The sequence below is a fragment of the Phocoena sinus genome, chromosome 7, assembly GCF_008692025.1.
Source record: "Phocoena sinus isolate mPhoSin1 chromosome 7, mPhoSin1.pri, whole genome shotgun sequence".
Lineage (NCBI taxonomy): Eukaryota > Metazoa > Chordata > Mammalia > Artiodactyla > Phocoenidae > Phocoena > Phocoena sinus.
In genome coordinates this window covers 64,213,499-64,234,524 of record NC_045769.1, presented here as the reverse complement: position 1 = coordinate 64,234,524, position 21,026 = coordinate 64,213,499, and the positions used below count along the sequence as shown (strand labels likewise).

Here is a 21,026-nt window from a genome sequence, read left to right as displayed (position 1 = left end):
ATAAATGGATCCATTTGTACCAAATTCCTATACTGCCATTCCAGTAGTACCATATGCCACTTTGCCAGTAAGAGTGGGGTTCATGGTCTAGTACATTCTCAGTATCCAAAGGCACCTTAAGGAAGTCAACAAAGCTAGCCCCCTGTGATGCCTAAATCCACCTACATTCCTTGATAACTGACTTAGTCACCCAAATGTCTGTCTCCAAAGAAGGGGAACTTATTACTACGGCAATGTTCCTATCCTCCTCGATGTTTTATAGATCTGTTTTTCTTCATGTATGCTTGTGCGTATACTTCTGAGCATGCCATACCTTAACGGTTCCTTCGGAGCTGGCTGCACTCACCTTCTCGTATTCCACAGGTGTCCAAGGACGATCGAAGCGATATTGAGTCTAGCTCAGATGAGGAGGACTCGGAACCTCCGGGGAGTAACCCCCATGCTGCGACCACCACCAATGGGACCAGTGGTACCAACGGGTATCTCCTCCCTGGCCCTTGCTCCATGGATGATTAATTACTCAAAACTACAAGTCCCAAATAAAGTGAACTGTTGGTTCCTGGAAGTATTTAATAAGTTGCAAATGCAGTTCCTTTCATAATCTGTCAGCACCAGAAACAAAAATTAGGATTATCAAAGCATTTTGAATAGTGCACTGCCATACGTCCTGTCTGTGAATGAGGAAGAATTACCATTCTGTATATGTAGGCATGCTTTATGTAATTGGCACAAGGGAACAGTATTTGCGTTTGTACTGTCTTAGAATATTATTTATTTTTTTTTGTATTTGTTTGTGAATCTGTGGACAAAAGAGGGTTTCCTCACTCCTTTTTACTCTCGGGGTTCATGACAGTGAGGGAGACGCTCCATCTGCCTCTACCCCTTTCTGTTCCCCTAAGCCAGTCCGCGAGGAGCATTAGCTTAATTGGCCACTCAGAGCAAGCAAATCCCAGCGCAGGATTCTCCTACAGCTCCAAGTAGGTTTGCTTTCTTTGTGTTACAGTGCCTGTTTCGAAATGGCCCGTACAGTCTCAGTGAGCTTCGTCCCAGTGTAAAGCTGGAGCAGGATGAGCTCAGGTTTGTCATTGTCACTCTTCGTGGTCCATTAGCTGTTGCAATTAAAGAGTGTGGTTATTGGAGGACTTAAAAAATTTGTTTTGTATTAAATTGCTTTGGATTAGCTGTCATTTCTTATTCCCACAGCCAAGATTTCTTCAGTGAGAATGGCAGCTAGCTGGGGATTAACTTTGGAGGTTACAGAGATTTTTTTATTATCTATGACAGGGTCAGTGCTCCGGCTCTGAAGGAAGACTTAAGGTCATGGCTACAAACAAAGAAGTCACTCTTCCTACTGGGAACTTGTCCCATGATCTGAGAATAATACAAAGAGAGCAGCAGATTTCAACCAGGTTTTACCACTACCCCTGTAATTAGCGCCATCTTTTGCCATGTCATGAAAGAAAGAAGCTAAGTATATTTTGGAACAGATAAAGGAGACTTCCAAGAGTTGGCAAAAGTCACCTCTAATGCAAAGCACTTTACCGCAACCAGCTTTCAAGAAAGCGCCCTATCTAGTATTTGATCTTGATATTTTTATTTTTCTGAGCAAAATAAAGCCAATGGGAGAAAGAACATTTTACCCTTTGTCTTTTCTCCTTAAACATAACCCGTAACATAACAGAATTTCCTGTTACTAGAAACTGAGCAGTGTTACGCTCTAAGTCCTTTTGTTTGCTTCTTTGAAGAACTTGCTCAGTTTCCAGGAATTTTTGTTCAAAGGGAGCTATTTCCAGAAAAAAAAACAATAAAAATTCTACTCGGCAATGAGAAAGATTACTGAAAAAATAAGTTTCCATAGTCTCCTACAGGGCAGTGTTATTTATGTATAGATAAAAAACCACACACATAAACCAAAGATTTTATCTCTTTTCTTGAAACCAACTTTTAGTGAGAGGGAATAAAAAGGTATTATAAATACTTATTTCATAAATCAGAAAGACCATCTTCTAAAAAAAGAGCCCCAAACCACAATGCAGTGATATCAATGCACAAGTCAGGGCTAGTGAAGGGAACAGCAAAATACTAGCAAGTGCATGTCCTGCCCAAAACCATTCATATTCAATTCTTTTAAAAATTGAAATAAAGCTTTGTGCCCACAGTGCACAACATGAGTGTTAATACTTCCAAACAAAAACCTCACGCTGCAATGTTAACTCTTTTCCCACCTATTTATAAAATAGTGTGGTTTTGGTATGGTCCATAGTAATGATTGAAGAGCCTTGGAAATATGTCTGCTTGTTTATTGAAGAAACAGTATAACTAACTCTTCTTGTAAAGCCTTATTATTTTATTTCACAGAACAGGGATATGTCTAGGAGTGTAATTTGTGGATGGTCGTGTTTGTAAGACTGATCGTTAAATACCAAATACACTTGTTAAGTCATCTGAACATCTGCTAAAATGCAGACATATAAAAAGTAAACAGCATGCATGTTATAGCTGAAAATTTTTGAGAAGGTGAAAGTTTCTTATCAGCTAAAATATGGAACAGAAGAATGACTCGTGCCTTGCTTTAGTGTCTAGAGCAAGTCCCCTGATGGGTGAAATAAACCAGAGAACCACAGTGTGTTCAACTTTGGATCATCTGACACTTTTAGCACAGAAAAATAATTTCAGAATATCAGCCTGTAAATTAAAGGTCTAGAAGATTTGCATGAAATGAAGAAAATTAAGTCTGTCCTTAGCAAAGACATCTGAACAATCTTTTGTTTTTCCCAAAAGTCACTTAGAAGGATTGAGAATTCTCAGAGCCTCTCTGACCAATGGCAGTAACTTAATGCAGTCCTCTATGTATCTGTGGGTTTTTATTTCATTTTACATTTTAAGGCAAAGAGTTCTTTTTGACTAATCAGAATGGTGTTTGTAGGGCTTTTGAGATGAAGAATAATATATCTTGTCTACTGCTCTCCCATGGTGGCCTGATAAGGCTGAGAGAGGAAAATATGTGAGATAGCCTATCTTCTACCTGTGCCAAGCCATAGCTTTGGAAGTGGATTTTGTAAAGTAAACTGTAGGTTTAGTAAGAGTGTTGTTTCCCATTGATTAACTTAACCTGTCCTGGTCATATTCAGACCTTCCCAAGGTACAAAGAGATACGCAGGAAGGAGTCTAGAAAAGGTAATATCTTATTCTCCAATTCTATAGCTTTTGTAGATTGATTAGAAGGAGAAGAATGTAGAAAATCAAGTAGAATTTGGCCTTGGGTCAATAAATGATATAAAAATGTGTGATCTATGTATGTACCTGTATGTTTCTCAAAAAAACGTGATAAAACCAGAATATCACTGACTGGTCCTTATCCATATTCTTTTCATGAAAACCATCTGCCATGTGCAATAGAAACTTCCCACCTCCTTCCCCACTTCCTGTTCATGGTTCCACGACAGCTGAGAGTGGTAGACTCCTTCAGCCTCTTTGTCTCGGAGCTGAGATCATGGAGGCCCTAAAGTCAGCATCTAAGTAGTTCCCATTTCCAAACTAAGTGATACGAACGTTGAGAATGAAGGAGCAACTACTTTGGATTATTAAACTAAGTGTTGGAAAAAATGCACATGATTTCTGCTTCACCCCAGGATTTTATTAACATCCAACTCCTGCTAGGCTGCTAGACAGATGGTATCCTGAGGTACCATCAGATAATGAAACAGCCATCTAACAAAGATGAACTAGGAAAAAAGATAGGCTCTCCAAGAAAACAAGCAATTGGATGAGAGAAATAACTCTTTAGTGGGATAAAATCAGGTCAGCTTTAGCCAAAATGGTGGGTAAATCTCAAAATGTCCAGTTCTATTACCAAACTTTCCGTTCTGAGTATTGGATAGCGTTTGAATTTGAGCAAACTAAATGCTTGCACCTTGGGTAGAAAGGGCCTGAATCTTCCACTCTATATTTTTCAACCTCATTTATCTGGGCCAAAGTAAAAAATTACATTTCATTCCAAGTTACCTGAGTCGTTACAAAAGAGCTCTTCCAAGAGAACTTTATGGACACCCGTGATTGTTCCCAATCTATTCATGATTTTTGCGTTGGTAGTTATTTTTGTCCCCGTCTTGGAGATGTTAATGCCAAAGTTGCCTGAATATTTGAGTATTTTTCTCTTAATTGGAAGTATGAAAAGTATACAGAATAATTCTGAAGGTATTAAATAATTCTCTTCATCAGTATGTGTGATGATATCATTATGTCCAAAGAGCTTTCAAGAAATCCTTTGGAAGTAAGAGGTTAAATGTTTACATTTCATGTGCTATTTGAGATCTTAAGGTTCTAATTAGCTTACTTTTTTTACTTTGTCTTTGGCTCATTCCTGCTTTGTAGATAAATATTAGTAGCCCTGAAATGTTCCTAACGTTAAAATAAGAAAAGATCAAATGAGATCGAAGTCTGCACTTGTGTGCTGTCCATAGAAGGAGTACTGTCAGTCACAAACAGTTCACGCAAAATGCAGCAAGATATTTTTTTAAAAGAAGTTATTGTTGTCCCCAGAGCAGGGATAAGTTTCTCTCGGTTAAATGAAAGTGTACCATTATCAAATTACCAGATAGTAATTAGCACTGGTTCGCTGTGGCCACATTTTAATTCTTCATTAGTAATAGGCCAGAAAAAGGCCCTGTGGTTTGCATTTGTATGCATGGTCCCCTCCCGTCCCCTAGGGGGCGCTCAGTAGATGCCGAGGAGGCCTGTTCACTGGGCCACTCTATGCTGTTGGAACGCCTCTAACGTGCGCTCAGAGGGAGCATACCTGCTAATGGCTTTTATGGAGAAAATTGTGTTAGAGAACGTAAAACATCATAAGTAGCTGTTAATAAGATCTGTAGACACCCAAAGGAGAACTTTAGTCTTTCCAACGTGAGTTCAACCTGAAGCCTTTGAAAGGAGCACATTACCAAAAGGCCACAAGCTGAGACCCCATCTGATCAAAGTCTCTGCAGGCAGACAGCCCATCATATGGTGTCTCCACAAGACTAGACAGTCTCAAGATTGCCCAGGAAGCAATGGGAGGGGACCACTAGCCTAGGATCTGTCTTGTTTATCTTTCACTCACATTCCTTTAAGTCTCCTGGGACTCTTAATAAAAGGAAGCCAGAATATTGTCACTTATCTGCTATCAATTTCCCAATAGCCTTTGGATCAGTTGTGTACCATACTTCCTTCTATGCCTGATTCCATTTTTCCTAAAAACTATTGTGCCCACGTGAGCCTGTTTTCCTTAACACAAGTCTGTGAAAGCTTGGCTTCCTATTTCGGTATATGTTGCATGGCCTGGAAACCAGGGAACAACAGTTGTTGGTATGATTTCTATGTTAAGTGAAAAATTAGATTTTATAAAGACATCTTTTTTTCTTTTGGATCTACAGTAATTTTTTACAACCGTCGTTGTAAAACTGCTCTTAAAAATTAGGGGTTTTTAAAGATTAGTTGCCAAAGAGAAATTAGCTCTGTAATAGGAATAGTTATGTGGTGATTCTGGAACTTAGAGCTTCATTAATTTAAACATGGAAAACACCCTCCAAGTTTGATTTCCCAAAGTTTCATAAAGCCTCTAAGCTCATGGTTTTCATCACCCCTTTACCCACATGATCAGTTACCTCCATAGCCATTTGGTGTCATGCAAGGGGAAGGTGGTTAGTTTGGGGATTTGATTTTTTCCAACTTGCCGTGAGAAATAGAATAGGTGACAAGGCCTTTACTTGGTAAGACAATTCAGCGCTTGAGCATCTCTGTCAGAAATGGAATGATGTACTGTTAGCCAATTAGCATTATTTTATGTATTGTTACTATGTTTTGCTGATTTTTATATGAAAATATGATTATTCATTCTTGATCCCTGGAAGCAATCATTGTAATGAGGATCATTTTACTTTGAAAACACTTTCATAATAAAGATAAGTATTAAGAGTACAGTGTAAATGCCCTTTTCTGTAAGCACTACCAAGCTTGTGTTGGTAATGTGTCACATCTTCCTGGACAAGATTTATCCTCACATCACCCTATGAGTTTCCTGTAAGCCTCCTCAAACCCCAGTAGTTGCTATGATTACAAAAAAAGGATGTAATATTTATACGTTCCATATAATGTTCTATTTATATGTTATTTTGTCGAGAATTTAGCTAAGCTACTTGATGGTGGTGTTGCCTTAGCAACCATTTTGTTTGCCATGTAGCCTGCAGGGACCGTAACTTGACACTAGCCCCTCATACAGGTGCATGTCCTGAATAGCAGCCTAGAGTCACAAGCAAATGTAAGTCCCCGATATATGACTTCAACCCTTGTGATCAACAGTCTCTCCTGCCTCCCAGTGCTTGTATGCCTTATGCATCCCTTAGATAAGACTCCCCCAGGGGGCTTACCAAAACCTCCCTCTTTTGGCTTGAATTGACTGATCTGGCCATAGCCCAGGGACCCCGGAGCACTCCACGTGTGGACCCTGATGAAAGCATGTACCCAAGGTCCTGTTTCTTTCTCTCTGTCTGTACCCTGCCTTGACCTCCCTGTGTGGCCCCTTCAGGTGTGCCATATACTCCCCCTAGGACCTGTGAATAATAAACCTCTCTATTTCAAGTTCTCCTGTGGTCTGTTGAACTCTGTTGTGGGTTCACCATCCGACACCCTGTGCTCCACTTAACAAAGGTTAATTTAACAAACTCATATATATATATATATATATATGTATATGTATATATATATATGTATATATATACACACACACACACACACACACACATACATAACATATATCTATGTTATAGTATCTCTTTGCAAATTAAGATATAAAAGCTTCAAGTTAAGTTTTATGTAGTACTTCATTCTGGAAAAATATAATTTATAAAGATATCAGATCAAATATATCAGACTGTATTTCCAAACTGTAAAAGAGGCACTTAGGATGCACAACACACACAAAATTGTCCCTCAGAGTTTGTGCACTCAGCTTGGTTGACATCATCTTCTCGGGGTCTGTGCCCCACTTTGTTAGACCTTCTCTCCCTCTTTGTCTTTCCTGTATAACTCTTTCTTCCCCAGCTGCTCTTCTGCTTTAAGCTTATGTCATCTCATATCTCAAGAGCCATAAAAATAGCACTGACATTCAACCAGACATGCCCACCACCACCAGCATTATAAAAAATAAAGCAGACAGCCTATTAAAAATCTTACAAATATTATAACCACCCCCAGCAACATTCTGATTCCAAGCATGAGTTATTGTGATAAATCAAACCACCAGAATTTCTCTGAGGTACAGAAAGATAGACTATAAGCAAATGCACCATTTGGGGAAACCAAGAACTCTTCCAGTTCTGTTAACACAGCAGAGTCTAACTCTGCAAGCATCTCTACCAAATAGCCACGATGCAACTCAGCTTCTCTTGGGCCCCCTTCCTTATTGCTGGGCCACATCCATCTAAAGCACATGTGATTTCTGCCCCCTAATTCTGTTTCTACCAACCCTGTACTTGCTTTACCTGGAGCAGTGGCAGCAGCGTCCACAATGGTGAAAGATGGCAGGACAACCCAACAGCGGGGTCACGCACCAGGATCTACTAGGGTGCAGGGTGGTCCCTCAGAACTAATCACCTCAGCGACGAGCCTGAGGACCACATCCTGGATTATCCCCAAAGCCGCTGTAGCATAAGGAGAGAAAAGTTACATCATTCCTAAACGCTGTAGTTTAAGAATTATGTAAAGTGTGTTTCAGAGTCCAGGCAGGAAACAAGTCACTAGTAGATGTTTGAGTGGAAGAAACTTCAACCGAAGGACTATTTTCAGAGGCCTGGGCAGGACTATAAGGTCAAACTGGATGGTAAGGCACCCAGAGGCCAGCAAGCATGGGAAACTGTTAGCCCCCTGGGCTGTAACCAGAGGCCAGTGGGAGGGAGTGGATGGAGAAGCTGCCTTGTGGGAGCTGGAAACTTGGATGGGGAGTCAGCATCTCTGACATCTCTCTCTTCCTGCTTTCTCGTGCCACCATTGGCTGAACTCAGCCAGAAAGCTGCCAGTGGGCACCCAGGGAGATGTGGGTAGCAGAGGTCCACCTGCCACGTGTAGAGCAGAGATCTGGTGGGGGGTGGGGGGGAGCTGGAGGGCAAACAGAGTAACCAGCATAAAGCTGGTGGTGTTCCTGGAGCCTCACCTAGGGCCTGGCAGGTAATAGGGCACAGAGAATGTTAGCAGAATGAAAGAACCCGCTTAGGAGACTGCTGGTGAAATTTGAGCTATCAACAATAACATTCCATCTCTTAGGAAACAAGGTGAGCATGAGATCACACTTTGTCTCCAAGTCTTTCTGAACTCGGCATTTCCCTGTGTGGGGGCCACCTCCTCTCACTGGTGCTGGGGACACGAAAGCTGAGGGGTTTTGTGGCAGGACTCAGGTAAGGGAAGCCACCTGTGGTACCAGCTTCCCAGACCCAGGCATGCAGGGCATCAGCGGAGAAAGGTGCAGGCTAGAGAAGTGTCTAGAAACAAACAGAAGAACTGAGTAGAGAGGGTGTTGAAGAGCTGGAGAACTAATCAAATGGAATTGTGAAAAATATGGGGTGAGAAGGTCTAAGCACTGGGACTCATGACTTGAGTCTTGAAGCAATTCTTTAGGCAAGAGTTTTGTTTGTTTTTTAATTAATGAGCAATGAATCTATTGGCCTAGCCAGAGATAACTTGAACACCAAAGTCTCAGGTTCCTGGCTGCATCATTCAATCATTTTAAAATATTTATAGAGAGCCCATTAGGTGCCAGGAATTGTTGCAGGCACTAAGAATAGAATAACACAGATATGGTTCCTGCTTTCATGGAACTTCCAATCTAGTAAGAAAAGGAAAAAAGAAAACAAAGAAACGAGGCACATTAGTTTGCTAGGGCTGCCATAACAAGATATCACAGACTGGGTGACTTAACAGAAATGTATCCCCCCTGCAACCCCTTTCTCTACAGAGGATAGAAGTCGGAGAGCAAGGTGTCAGTAGGTTGATTGTTTCTTTGGCTTGCCTTCTCACTGTATCTTCACATGGTCATTTCTCTGTGTATCTGTCTGTGTCCTAATCTCTTCTTTTAAGGACAGCAGTCATACTGAGTTAGGGCCCACCCCAAGGGCCTCGTTTTACCTTAATCACCTCTTTTTCTAACCATCGATGAAATTTTTATCATGTTAATCTCCTTTTTCCAGCAAAAGGGAAAAAAAGTTTCAAGGGTATCACAATTTGGCAAAAAGTTAACATCCTCCATCTTCTGCAATGAACACTGATTCATACATGTAATCTATTTCTGGGGCTTTTAGGGATATGTACATAGAATGCATAAATGTGAAAGGTATCTTAAGGCCTCTTTAAAGGCCTCACCTCAAAATAGTCATCTCCTTAAGTATTAGGGGTTAGGGTTTCAACATGAATTTGGGGGGACACAACTTAGCCCATAAAGCATGATAATTTCACATAGTGACACAGGACAAAAGTAAAGAAGAAACAAAGTGATTACATGTCTGCCAGGGCTCTTCAGACTGGGTGGTCACAGACAACTTCCAGACAGGGGATTTGGGCTAAGATGTAACTGACAGGAGTGGCTGGAGGAAGAACTTGGACAGCTGCAGACCAGGCAGCAGGAGCCCGAAACACCAAGCCGCTGAGGGAACAGGCTTGGAAGTTCAAGGAGCACCGAGAAGGCCAATGTGATGAAGCAAGATAGATGAGGAGAGAGCAGGTGACGTCATTCGAAAGTTAGGGAGGGACGGGTCACACAGGGTCTGTGTTCCAGGGTAAGGAGGGCAAGTTTTAGGATAAGAGTAATGGGGAACCTTTCAAGGACTTAAGCAAGAAGTAGCATAATATGACATGTTGCCTTTTTTTTTTTTTTTTTTTTTTTTTTTTTGCGGTACGCGGGCCTCTCACTGCTGTGGCCTCTCCCGTCGCGGAGCACAGGCTCCGGATGCGCAGGCCCAGCGGCCATGGCTCACGGGCCCAGCCGCTCCGCGGCATGTGGGATCCTCCTGGACCGGGGCACGAACCCGTGTCCCCTGCATCGGCAGGCGGACTCTCAACAACTGCGCCACCAGGGAAGCTCCATGTTGTCATTTTTCATGAGAAAAAGAACATGGGCTAAGTAATGCCCATCGTAACCATTACTGGAAAAACTGCTCCAACTTCGAGCGAGTCAGCAGTGTGTGCAGGGGTGTAGTGGGCATCACGTGACAAGGCAGGGTGATGGGCACATGGCCATTGGAAGAAATAAAGGACTAAGCATTGCTGAGGATTCAGCCCATAGGCGACAAAGTAAGTCTGGACAGAGAATGAGAGGTGGAAGATTTTACTGTAAGATTTTACTGATGCTGAGCTGTGGGACAGGAAAAGCCCCCAGTTTCCTTTAAGGAAAGCAGCTTGAAAAAATATGACATTGGCAATCATCAGCCAGGGAGAACCCTGGCGGGGAGGGCAAACTTCCTGACTGAATGTAGTTCTTTTGTGTTGTCAATGTTAACACATTTCTTTGTGTAGTTCAAAGGCATCTCATGGACTGCAAATTGACGGATGATCACAATTTCCAAAACACCTCCCTGAAGGAGCCGAGCATCCAACAATAACGATACTTGCTGTTTGTACATTTCATAACCGATGGTAGCGTCTGAGCTAGCCTGCCTGGTTTAGCACAGTACTCCCCAGACAGGGAAGGCGAGCTGCGGAAGAGAAGGGACCTCTTAGGGCTTTCCTACTGTGTGCAGGCATCATGCTAAGTGCAGAACTATCTCAATCAAACCATCCCTGAAAAGGTAGATACGCTTGCTTTCTTGTTACTCACTGGAGTGATGTTCTATAAACTCAGTGTGAATCATCGCTCCTATGAGAAACACAGGGCTGGGTTCCTGCGAGCCTCTGTTCACAACAGTTTCATCAGCTGATCAATACATCACTTTGTTTTACACTTGCTTTTGTTTAAAGACACTTTTACGTAATACATATTGTAAATTCATCAACACTGAACTCACAGCTAAAAGCACTGAAACATATGCCTGAACCAAGCTTGTACGAGCTAATTGTGAAATATTCTGGAATTTTGCAGACTGGTTATTAAACAGCCATTATTAAAAATTGTATAAACTTACAATTTAAAATTATATTTTAAAGTATAGGTAATACTCAAAAACACCCCTTTCTAATTATTTGCCTACATTTTAATATGGCCTATGCTCTTGAATTAAGATGGGAATACTATATGATGGTGTGCTATTATGCGTTTCTTCCTGACCCTATGTTCAGTGACATTAAATAGGCAGCTTGAAATCAGCTGTGGTGGAAGTATTTACTCTATGGCAATGGGCAAAACCTGAAAATTGAGATGTTTGTTTGTTTGTTTGTGTGATCCAGTTGTTAAATATTTACCAGCACACCACAATCACCCACAATTTATAGATGCAGAAACTAGGACTCAGAGAAGTCATGGATCTCTGTCACCCAGCTATCGAGCAGTAGAGGTGAGATTTGACCCTAGACCTGAGTGATTTCAAAACTTATACCTATGTCTGCCTAGTACATTACACTTCTTCCAATATTTGCCTTTGTTTGAAGACTTGGGATGCCCAGCTTTCTACCACATTTGAATTGTCCTATTACCACCTTTAATTTTTCTTACAGATTTCAAAATTTTACCCCTGTAGTTTTCATCCCTGTTTTCCCTCTTTTCAATGTTATATTGTTTAGTGCTCTCAGCTACATCAGGGGCCCTTCTTAGGGGAGATTCTCAATAAACCTAATACATCAGTGATTGAACTCAATTTTCCAAGTTCACTGCATCTTTCCAGTTCACAAGGCACATACATCTTTCCCCAACCTAACCCTGGGAGCTTGTAAGGGCAAACATATAACACAGAACACATAACACAAACATAGAACACAGGTTTAAAAGGAACCAATTCAAACAGTTCAATAATTCAACACATTGCAGGTTAGAAGGATAGAAGATATCTAGGTAGTGGAACTAGTTATTCAGACATCTGGGTTTTAAGACTCGGCTGAAAATCTCATAGGGAAGTACTGCTAAGGGTGAGTAGAGATGGAGCTAGAGAGAGAGGAGGTTATAGGAAATAAAAGGGCGATTACCAGCCTTCCTTTTTTGAGTTGCAGCAATTAATTAGATTATCAAGATTAAACTCCTGTTTCCTATTAGTTTTATTGACCCAGGCTTACTTGTAACTACCCAGTAAGCCAGCCAGCAAGCAAAGTGTAAGATGCCAGGCCATTTGGAGCCATATCACCAAAGATGAGTTCAAAAGGGTCCCTAAAGTTTTTAAAAGTAATGAGTGTTTTTTTCTCTCAGTTGAGGGCACTAGATGGTTCATAGAACAGAGCCCTGGTATAGTATACTTCCAGTGCTGCCATTTCTTAGTTAGACCACTTACAAGTCATTTCTGAGCATATATAAGACAATTTATGCCATGCTAGCTAAAAACTCTACAATGCTAATGAATCCAATAAAATTCACATCAATATCAAGACAATACATGTCTTGAGCACCAATTCTCTATGAGGCTTTCTGGTAGGCATCGTGAGAGATATAAATAAGACAACGGCAAAACTGCTGAATTGAAGGAGTTCCCAATCTACTTAGAGGGGCAGGGCACAAGCAGTGGTTATTTTAATGGGTCAGGTAGCTGTAAAAGCAATAACACTTGTTCTAGTATGCAGATCAAACTTTAGGAGAAAGGTAAAATGTTTTTGAAAACTGTAATTACTCTACATATATAAGACATCATTATCGTCATCATATAAAATACAGTGTAGTATAGTCATTACCAGAAAAGTTCAGAGGAAAGGGAAGTTGCTTAAGGATCAGATAAGAAAAGGTCTCAAGGAGAAAGCCAACAAGAATGGATAGGATTTGGATGAGTCAAGTGGGAAGAGGAAGGGCATTTGAGACAAAGGGTATAGGAGAACCAGTGAGTAAGCCCTTAGCAGCGCCCCCTAAACCCTGTCACCTCTCACTCCAACCTCATCCCTCCCCATGGCCTCTCTCGACCTAGTTCTCAAGTCCGTAGCCTCAGAATGTGCTCTGTTGTGTTATATCTCTGGCATTTTGGCCATACTACTCTTCCTAGAGGAGAAAAGGTGCAACCATTTAACTCCATCAGGGTGCTTATCACACTACCTTCCTCACTTGATTGTAAGCATCTTGGGGGCAAAGACTTTGCTTTTTACATCTGGATCCTTAGCCACCACGCTTGCTGCATAGTAAGCACTCAATAAATGCTTGTAGAATGAATGTATATATTTACAGAAATAGGAAATTCAGGAAGATGAAGATGCTTTGTAAGGGAAAAATGAGCTGATTTTTACATTTTGAATTTGAGCTGATGTGAGCCCATTCATCTGGAAATGTGTGCCCAAAATTGGAAAGATGGGTCTATAACTAGGTACCATTATTATTTCCACTTTTTCAGATAGAGAGACAGATGCACAAAGAGGATAAGAACCTTGCCAAGATCTCAGAGCCAGAAAGCAGTAATGCAGATAACTTAGTCCAAGCTCTGAGTTGTTCCCCTGTTGCCTACTGAAGCAGAACTTTGGGAAATGCCCAGAGTAGATGGATACAAGGAAGAAGATAAGCCAGGAAAGAACTCACCAAGATAGAAAGAAATACAATGATGTTAATGATAATGATGACCTTCCCTTCTGCCCCTTTCTCCCTTCCTTTCTTTGTCTTCCTGACCTGTTCGGTCCTAACACCTAAGATGGGACAGAGCAGGGTGATGTCTGTGCCAGGTGAGGGAGTCATGATGGCCCAGAGTTGGGTGCTGGAGGCCAAATGGGCTTATGGACATTTCTGCAGAGGGAGGACAGCACCGCATGGAGAACTGGAGGTGGATGGGTGAAGAGGGTGCCCATACAAGGTGGGGCCCAACACAAGTCATTGAGCCTGAGCAGCAGGATGAGGGCATCCCTGCAGAGACGCAGCCTGGCATAGAAAGTCGGAATGGCTGCAGTGGGAGACTGGTTACATGCAGGGCAATTGATCAAATATATAATATATTAAGGATAACGGGAGCCACTGTCAGAAAAGGGAATTACAAATATGGAGGGGGAGAAAACTGAATGAACTTAGTAGTATTGGATTAAAATTATAAATACAGGGCTTCCCTGGTGGTGCAGTGGTTGGGAATCCACCTGCCGATGCGGGGGACGCGGGTTCGTGCCCCAGTCCGGGAGGATCCCACATGTCGCGGAGCGGCTGGGCCCATGAGCCGTGGCCGCTGGTCCTGCGCGTCCGAAGCCTGTGCTCTGCAACGGGAGGGGCCGCAGCAGTGAGAGGCCCGCGTACCGCAAAAAAAAAAATTATAAATACATGGAGAAGTTGATTTGTGAACTAGGTGCCCACTTCTCCATTCTTTGGCCATTGAATAAAGCTTGTGTTGTTCCAGCCTCAAAAAAAAAAAAAAAAAAAATTATAAGTACCCATGTAAACTCATGGTTTTCAATATATAGATAGATATCAAGATAAATTAAATATATAATGAATATATCAAATAGATATCAAAATAAATATAAATAGATAAAAAAATAAATGTAAGTATATATCTGTGTATATGAGTGTATTTATATTCTACATTCCCTAGGTGTCCACCTCAGGGTCTGGAACCAGTGACTCCCCAGTGAACACAACTAAGTGCCCCAGGTCTTGGTCTCTAAATCCATTCTAAATCCATTCTCCACTGACAGGAACCAGGGCTCCATGAAGAAGTGGCTAAATCCAGGGCTGGGCAGGAAAGCACAGATTGGAATGGAACATTGTGTCGAGCCAGAAAGCAAGGAAATGCTCAAAGAATGATGGGAAAATGGTATAAGGCACAGAACCAAGTTGATGGGACTCTCACTGGCCAAAGTTAGGACATTTTGTGCATCAAAATTAATAATAGTAACTGATTATGATGCATTGAATAAAATGGGAAACTGTGAGTTCATATACATTAGTAAATGAATAATCTGAAAGTTTGATGAGGAGTGAGGTGTTTGCATAGTTTCAAGGTACATCCCTGCAACATGTTTATTAACCTCAAAGGCAAAAGTTGTAATTTTACAGCAAAGAAGCCTGGCAGACACCATCTTAATTAAGTAAATGCCATCGGTAATGGTACAAATGGAATCTTGAGTCACTTGATTGGATGCAATAAGAAAGCAACATCACTTCTGTTGATATTCCTGCCAAGAGGAATCATATATATGATTAGATGCATAACCTGAATCTCATCATGAGCAAATATCAGATAAATGCAAATGGAGAGGCGTTCTACAAAATAATTAACTGGTAATCTTCAGCTCAATGGCATGAAAGTCAAGCAAAGACTGAAGAACTCTTTCAGAGTGAAGGAGACGAAAGAGACTTGACAACTGGATGCAATGCGTGATCCTGAACTGCATCCTGTTGCTATGGAGAACATAATGAGGACAATGGGTGGAACCAAGGAGTAGATGGTAGTAATGAACCGATGTTAATTTCCTGCTTTCCATGGTTGTATTGTGGTTTTGTTGAAGAATGTCCTTGTTTGTAGGAAATACACACTAAGATATTAAAGTATGGAAAAAAGAAAAAATTCTGTGTACTGAGCTTGCAATTTGTCTGTAAATTTGAGATAATTTTTAAAATCAATATATTTGTTTTCAAAACCCTAACAATGTCTCAAGTGAAATTTTTAGATATTTAGATGCAGCAAGATCACTTTTTAAAAATGAGAATGCCATCTTTGAGTTCCAAGAGCAATAAAGCAATACAAACTGTCTCAGCCACTTAAAGAGAAGTTTAGAGAAAGAAGAAAATACATTAGCTAAAACTTCTTGAGAATTCTAAATTGTTTGAGTAGAATAGTCATGTTAGTTTTTTGCAATTTTTGAATTAAAGTAGTTGCAGTTTTCAATGTTTTATGTGTATAATACAATCATCTTTAATAATGCCTTACTTTATTTGGCAAAAATAAATTAGAACGATAATGATAACAGTAATAGTAAACAGCTACTGTTTATTGAACATTTATTATGTATACTTTGCTATGAGTTATGTGGTATATCACTTCCATTTTACCTATCAGGAAATTGAAGCTTAAAGGGGTTAAGAAATTTCCCCCCAACTTAGCATATTAATGTATAGTACAGCCAACTTTTAAAACCATATTTTTCACGTTCCAAAGCCTGTACTATTAATTCCTGCCCTCTAGTGCCTCCCATGGAGGCCATAGAGAAGGGAATCTTAGGGAAGATATCAGAAGCCTAGGCTTCATTCCAGATCCAACCATTCCTTCATTGTTTACTCCCAATCCAATTCATCACTGAGTCGTCCTGGTTCCATTTTAAAACTCTATCCTTTCCTCTCCATGTAAGTTAAGGACTCGCCATTTTTCTCCTGGTTCCTGGCAACAGGCTCCCAGTCTTTCTGATCCTTATGTCTTCCTTTTCTAGAGTCTCCATACTGCTGTCAGAGTGATTGGTCTGAAATGCGCATCTGAATATCACAAATATGCTTAAAATCCTACGTGGAAGAAGACCCCTGTGTGGCTCCAATTACCTTTGGGTTAAAGTTAAAACTTGGCACCTAAGGCTTCCCATGTCTCGTCTCTGACTGACATGACAGCCTCAACTGTAATATAAAGTCCCACGCAAACTGTGTACTCAAGGAACTCTTCTGAATACACCAACACACTCTCTTATGCACAGATAATTAGTCTGTGCCCTTGAAGCATCAGCAAGAGTGACTGTCTCTTGCCATCATTTTCTGGCATTCTCCCCTTCCCCAACCAAGCTGAGCAGGGTATGTCTTTAGAGTTCCCATCACATTTCTGTAAAGACCTCTTTCATATAACCTATCACAATGTAATATAACCGTCCTTCATCACACTGAGCTCCTTGAAAGAAGGGATTGGAGTTTATTTGTCTTTGTGTCCCTCAGAGTGCCTGGATCAAAGAGGGGGCTACATCAGACCTCACTGAATGACTGAAAGAACGAATAGGCATCAATGAATTATCAATCGTACAAGATGCTTCCGAGAGGCAAAAATGAAAGAAACGGTGATTTTCAGGAGAACCATTTCAGAAGCATTGCGGGAGAAGCTGAATAAGGGGTTAAATAATTTGAGTAAGAGGACAACGGGAAGATTTTAAACAAGTACACAGAGGGCTGGTTGACTGAACCTAAGTTCTGAGTAAACCGGTTTATATACTGCGTGCCCTCAGTCTCAGGGATGAGCAACGGCTTTAAAAAATTAGTTTATACTTCTGACTAGGTAATGCAAGCACATCATATAAAATTCTAAATGTGAAAAGGGAAATAGTAAAGCTCTTCCTCCTCTCCACACCCATCCCCCAGCTCCTAAATTCCAGTTGCAGAAGGAATCAAGGTAAATAACCATTTGGAGTGCTTTTGTTTTCTAAGATTCTATCTCCATAACCTGGCAATGATTTATAGGAAATAACTATAAATCGATGATTTATAACGTAGAAGTATAACCATGCTGAAAAAGGCAAATAAATCCTGGGTGGCACTTTATGTACATAAGCAAAAATGCCAAACTCATACTGTGCCCTGGAGACAAGCAACCCTCTGCTTGACATTCCAGAGTGCATTTTAATTGGAATCTGTAAGTTTGGTCCTAGATGAGCTTAGGAAAATGTAAGTGATAGCACATGAATATTAACACAGGTGATCCAATGAAGATATAATGTAATTCAGGCTAATCTGCATTTGTAAAATATTTTTCTTAGGCTTTTTTGGGGGGAAGTCAAGCCATAGATCACGGCTGTAGGATGACTTGATAATTAAGTTTTCATTTCCTAGGGCTTATTGGGGAAAAGTAAATTTACACTAATTTGTTTTATGCAAATTCATCTATTTGATTTCTCCTTTATTGTCCATTAACAACTGGAGATTTTAAATTAATATATATGAAACTTGGACACGCACAACAATGAAAATTCAGCCCTAGCACACTGAATACAGGTTTGTATTTATAAAGTAAGTTAATTGTGATCATTTGGACTTTAATTTAAAAATTAGGTAATTTTTATGAAGTAGAAAGTGGTAAAAAAAAAAAAACCTATTTTGTGCAATTTTAAAAACCACAAGACAATTAGTACAAACTGAGCGTAAACAGTTACTTTAGACGCTACAAATTAGGCTGGCTATTAACAATAACGATATCCGGGTGCCCGCCCCCATACCCTTCCTCCACTCCTGCTATAGTTTAAAACACTCATTAGTGCTTCTAAATTAGACAGATTTTTTTTTTTCCTCGTCCTCAGGCTTTGGGCATAGGTACTTTTTTTTTTTTTTAATGTATACATTAAGGCAAGGCTTTAGAAATGTTTCTTCCAGGTTTGGAGAGATATGGAAATTAAGGAAACTAATCACTGCAGCAACCAGAGACTAAAAATAAAACGTTGTTTAGTCAGAATGAGATTGCTTCTATAGTTCCCTCTGAGGGTGATTGGGGGAAGTGATGTCATGTCTTGTAAACACTGTCCGTGGCTCTCACGTGCTTAGAATGGCTGCAGAGATGGTCCTGTCAGCTGGTCCTCTGTCAGCTCAAACAGTCCAGGGAGTGGGGGCTTCGTCCAGGATTCAGGAAGCAGGATGTGTGAAGGCACAGTGAGGATGTGGCACGCTGGCCAGCCTCTCTGCCTGACCCTCTAACCCTGAGCCCAGCAGCCTGACCAAGCGCTCCTCCTTACTCTGTCGTCAGAAACAGAGGCCAGCAGCCCCAAGCCCAGAGGCTGTCCCTTTACATTCTTCTTGCTGTAGATATGGTAAAAATTATCTCAGATGTTCTTGGCACACTTTGCAGAACTTGGCTTATTTTAGATTCCAGCTTTCTTAAATTTATTCCTAGCATTAGGCCACCCTTTGATTTTATCCTTGGTCCCAAGACTTTTCTTATCTCCTATGTATATATTTTTAACCAACAATTCTCCAAGAAAGTTCTCTAAGTGGCCCCTTGGGATTCTTCTGATTCCTTCTCAGTTTCCTGCTTGTCAAGGCCATTTTTAATCAGAGCAGTGGAGTCTCCCAAGGGCATTTGGCCCATTTCCCATTTTAGAGTTCCTGCCCGGTCATACTTATCTTTGCTCTCAGTGTTTTGAACTCTGCTTCCCAAGAGCTGAGGATATAGGCCTACCCATAAGCAACATTCTCCGTCTTGTGGATGGAGAGGAACTAGCTACCGGGGCCACTTTCTCAGAGTTGAATTCAATTAAGTGAAAACAATTATTTATTGGACATTTACTTTGCTCCACATACTTTATATAAAGAGTTCACTGAGTAGAGTGGGAGGCAGACCATGAAACGAATAATCGCGGCACAATGGGGTAAATGAATCAAAAGAAGGGCAAGCCATGGATAACAATAGTACAAAGGCAAGAGTGTACTGTGTCCGGGGAAAATGACACAAGCTGGACTTTGGAGATAAACGAAAGCCCACGAAGGCCACGTAAAGGTAGAAGGAATTCTAGGTAGAAGGAGCCAGCATTACGCAAAGTCCTGAAGATATGAACTAACAAGGCCTGCTGTCACCATTTCACTTATTAGTTCTAACTTTTTAAAAGATTAAAGTTAGCATAATTGTCATCCTTTAAAAAAAGTGTTATTTGTCTTGTTTGTTTTCTAAAGCAATACATGTTTGTTTCAAACGTTAAAATTATATAGAAATGTATGACCTAGAAAGGAAGAGTCCTCCACAGTCCCATCCTTCAGAGATATACTATTGTCTGCCTGGTGTATATCTGCCTGGATATTTTTTCTTATATAGGTACCAAACTACACTCATACTCATTCTTTTGCAGTCTGTTTCTAAGTATATACAACTAAATATTTTATATTCTCTCCTCATTGTTTGGATCTGTTTTTTCCCAACATCCAGGTTGAGTGGCAGTGCAGCATAGTTATGAATCACGGAAGCACTGGAATTAGATGAATCCCAGCTCTCTCACTCCTAACTATGTGACCTTAGGTAAGTCACTTAACCATCTTGTGCCTCAGTTTTCCTATGTGTATTATAAGGATCTATACAGATCTATCTCAAATGATTGCTATGATGATTTTAAAAGTTAATATTTGCAAAGCACTTAGAATATGTTTACAAATATTACATATTGGCACATGGTAAGTCCTCTAAATGTGAGCCCATATTACCATAAGTTATTTAAGCAGGTCCCTACTGATGGATGTTTGCGCCATTTCCAATTCTTTGCATGCTTTGGCTACTAAAGAAACTTCAAGGCAAGTTTTGAACTGCCCTTAACCTCTGTTACATTTGGGGTCCTTCTTACAAACCTACTGGCGCCAACATCCGCTTACAGACACTCAGCAGATGTGTCCTCTTTGGCGGAACGTCCTCTTTGGCGGAAGCACACAAAGGGGTGGGTGGGATGCGGCAGAGTGTCTTCCAGATCAGTCCGCTGCAGGTTTTCTTTCTGCAGAGAGGCCATGCCAGCAGGCAAATGCTGAGCACACACAGGGAAAGAAAGCAGGAAGACGAGGATCCGAAAGATCAGACGGTAGGTCAAGCTGGAGGCCTGGACCGGAAAGAAGCCAGAGAATGAGTGCCAGCCGGGAACATATGGCCAGAGACAAACCTGAAGTGAGAGGACTCAAAAGGATGCCTTGGGCACCAACGTTTTGAAAGAAGTATAGTATACGTTCTTTGAGATGCTTCACTATATATAGTTCTCATCAACCTGTAGATACAAACGAGGTGATGTTAATATCAATTCCAGAACTATAAGCTCTTCCCCTTTTTGCTCACGCAGGAACTCAGTTTCCTCCTCCCAGTCTCCCTGGGCCATTTCTGGGAGTCAGGGATTGGGGATTCTCATATGCTCAAGGACAAACCTCCTTGCCAAGGTGCCTCACCAGCCACGGCCTCAGGTGCTGCAGCCACCTTGGAGAACCTGCTCTGCTACTTCGTCCCCACCCCTACCCTCCACAGCGTGGGAGGTGTGCGTGGCAGAGTATG

At 41.1% G+C, this 21,026-nt stretch overlaps 2 protein-coding genes across 4 annotated transcripts in view; both read left to right on the top strand.

Moving 5' to 3' along the window:
- CERS6 (ceramide synthase 6) overlaps positions 1 to 5,958 on the top strand; it is a 328,740-nt gene extending 322,782 nt beyond the window's left edge. For both annotated transcript variants that reach the window (XM_032636504.1, XM_032636505.1), the window contains one exon: positions 364 to 5,958. In XM_032636504.1, coding sequence (XP_032492395.1) covers positions 364 to 516 — 153 coding nt within the window. In that variant the 3' untranslated portion in view covers positions 517 to 5,958. The remainder of the gene's footprint in view (positions 1 to 363) is intronic.
- Positions 5,959 to 19,952: 13,994 nt separating this feature from the next.
- The window catches only part of NOSTRIN (nitric oxide synthase trafficking), a 74,485-nt gene continuing 73,411 nt past the window's right edge, over positions 19,953 to 21,026 (top strand). For both annotated transcript variants that reach the window (XM_032636502.1, XM_032636501.1), the window contains exon 1: positions 19,953 to 20,021. The gene's annotated coding sequence lies outside the window, so the exon portion shown is untranslated. The remainder of the gene's footprint in view (positions 20,022 to 21,026) is intronic.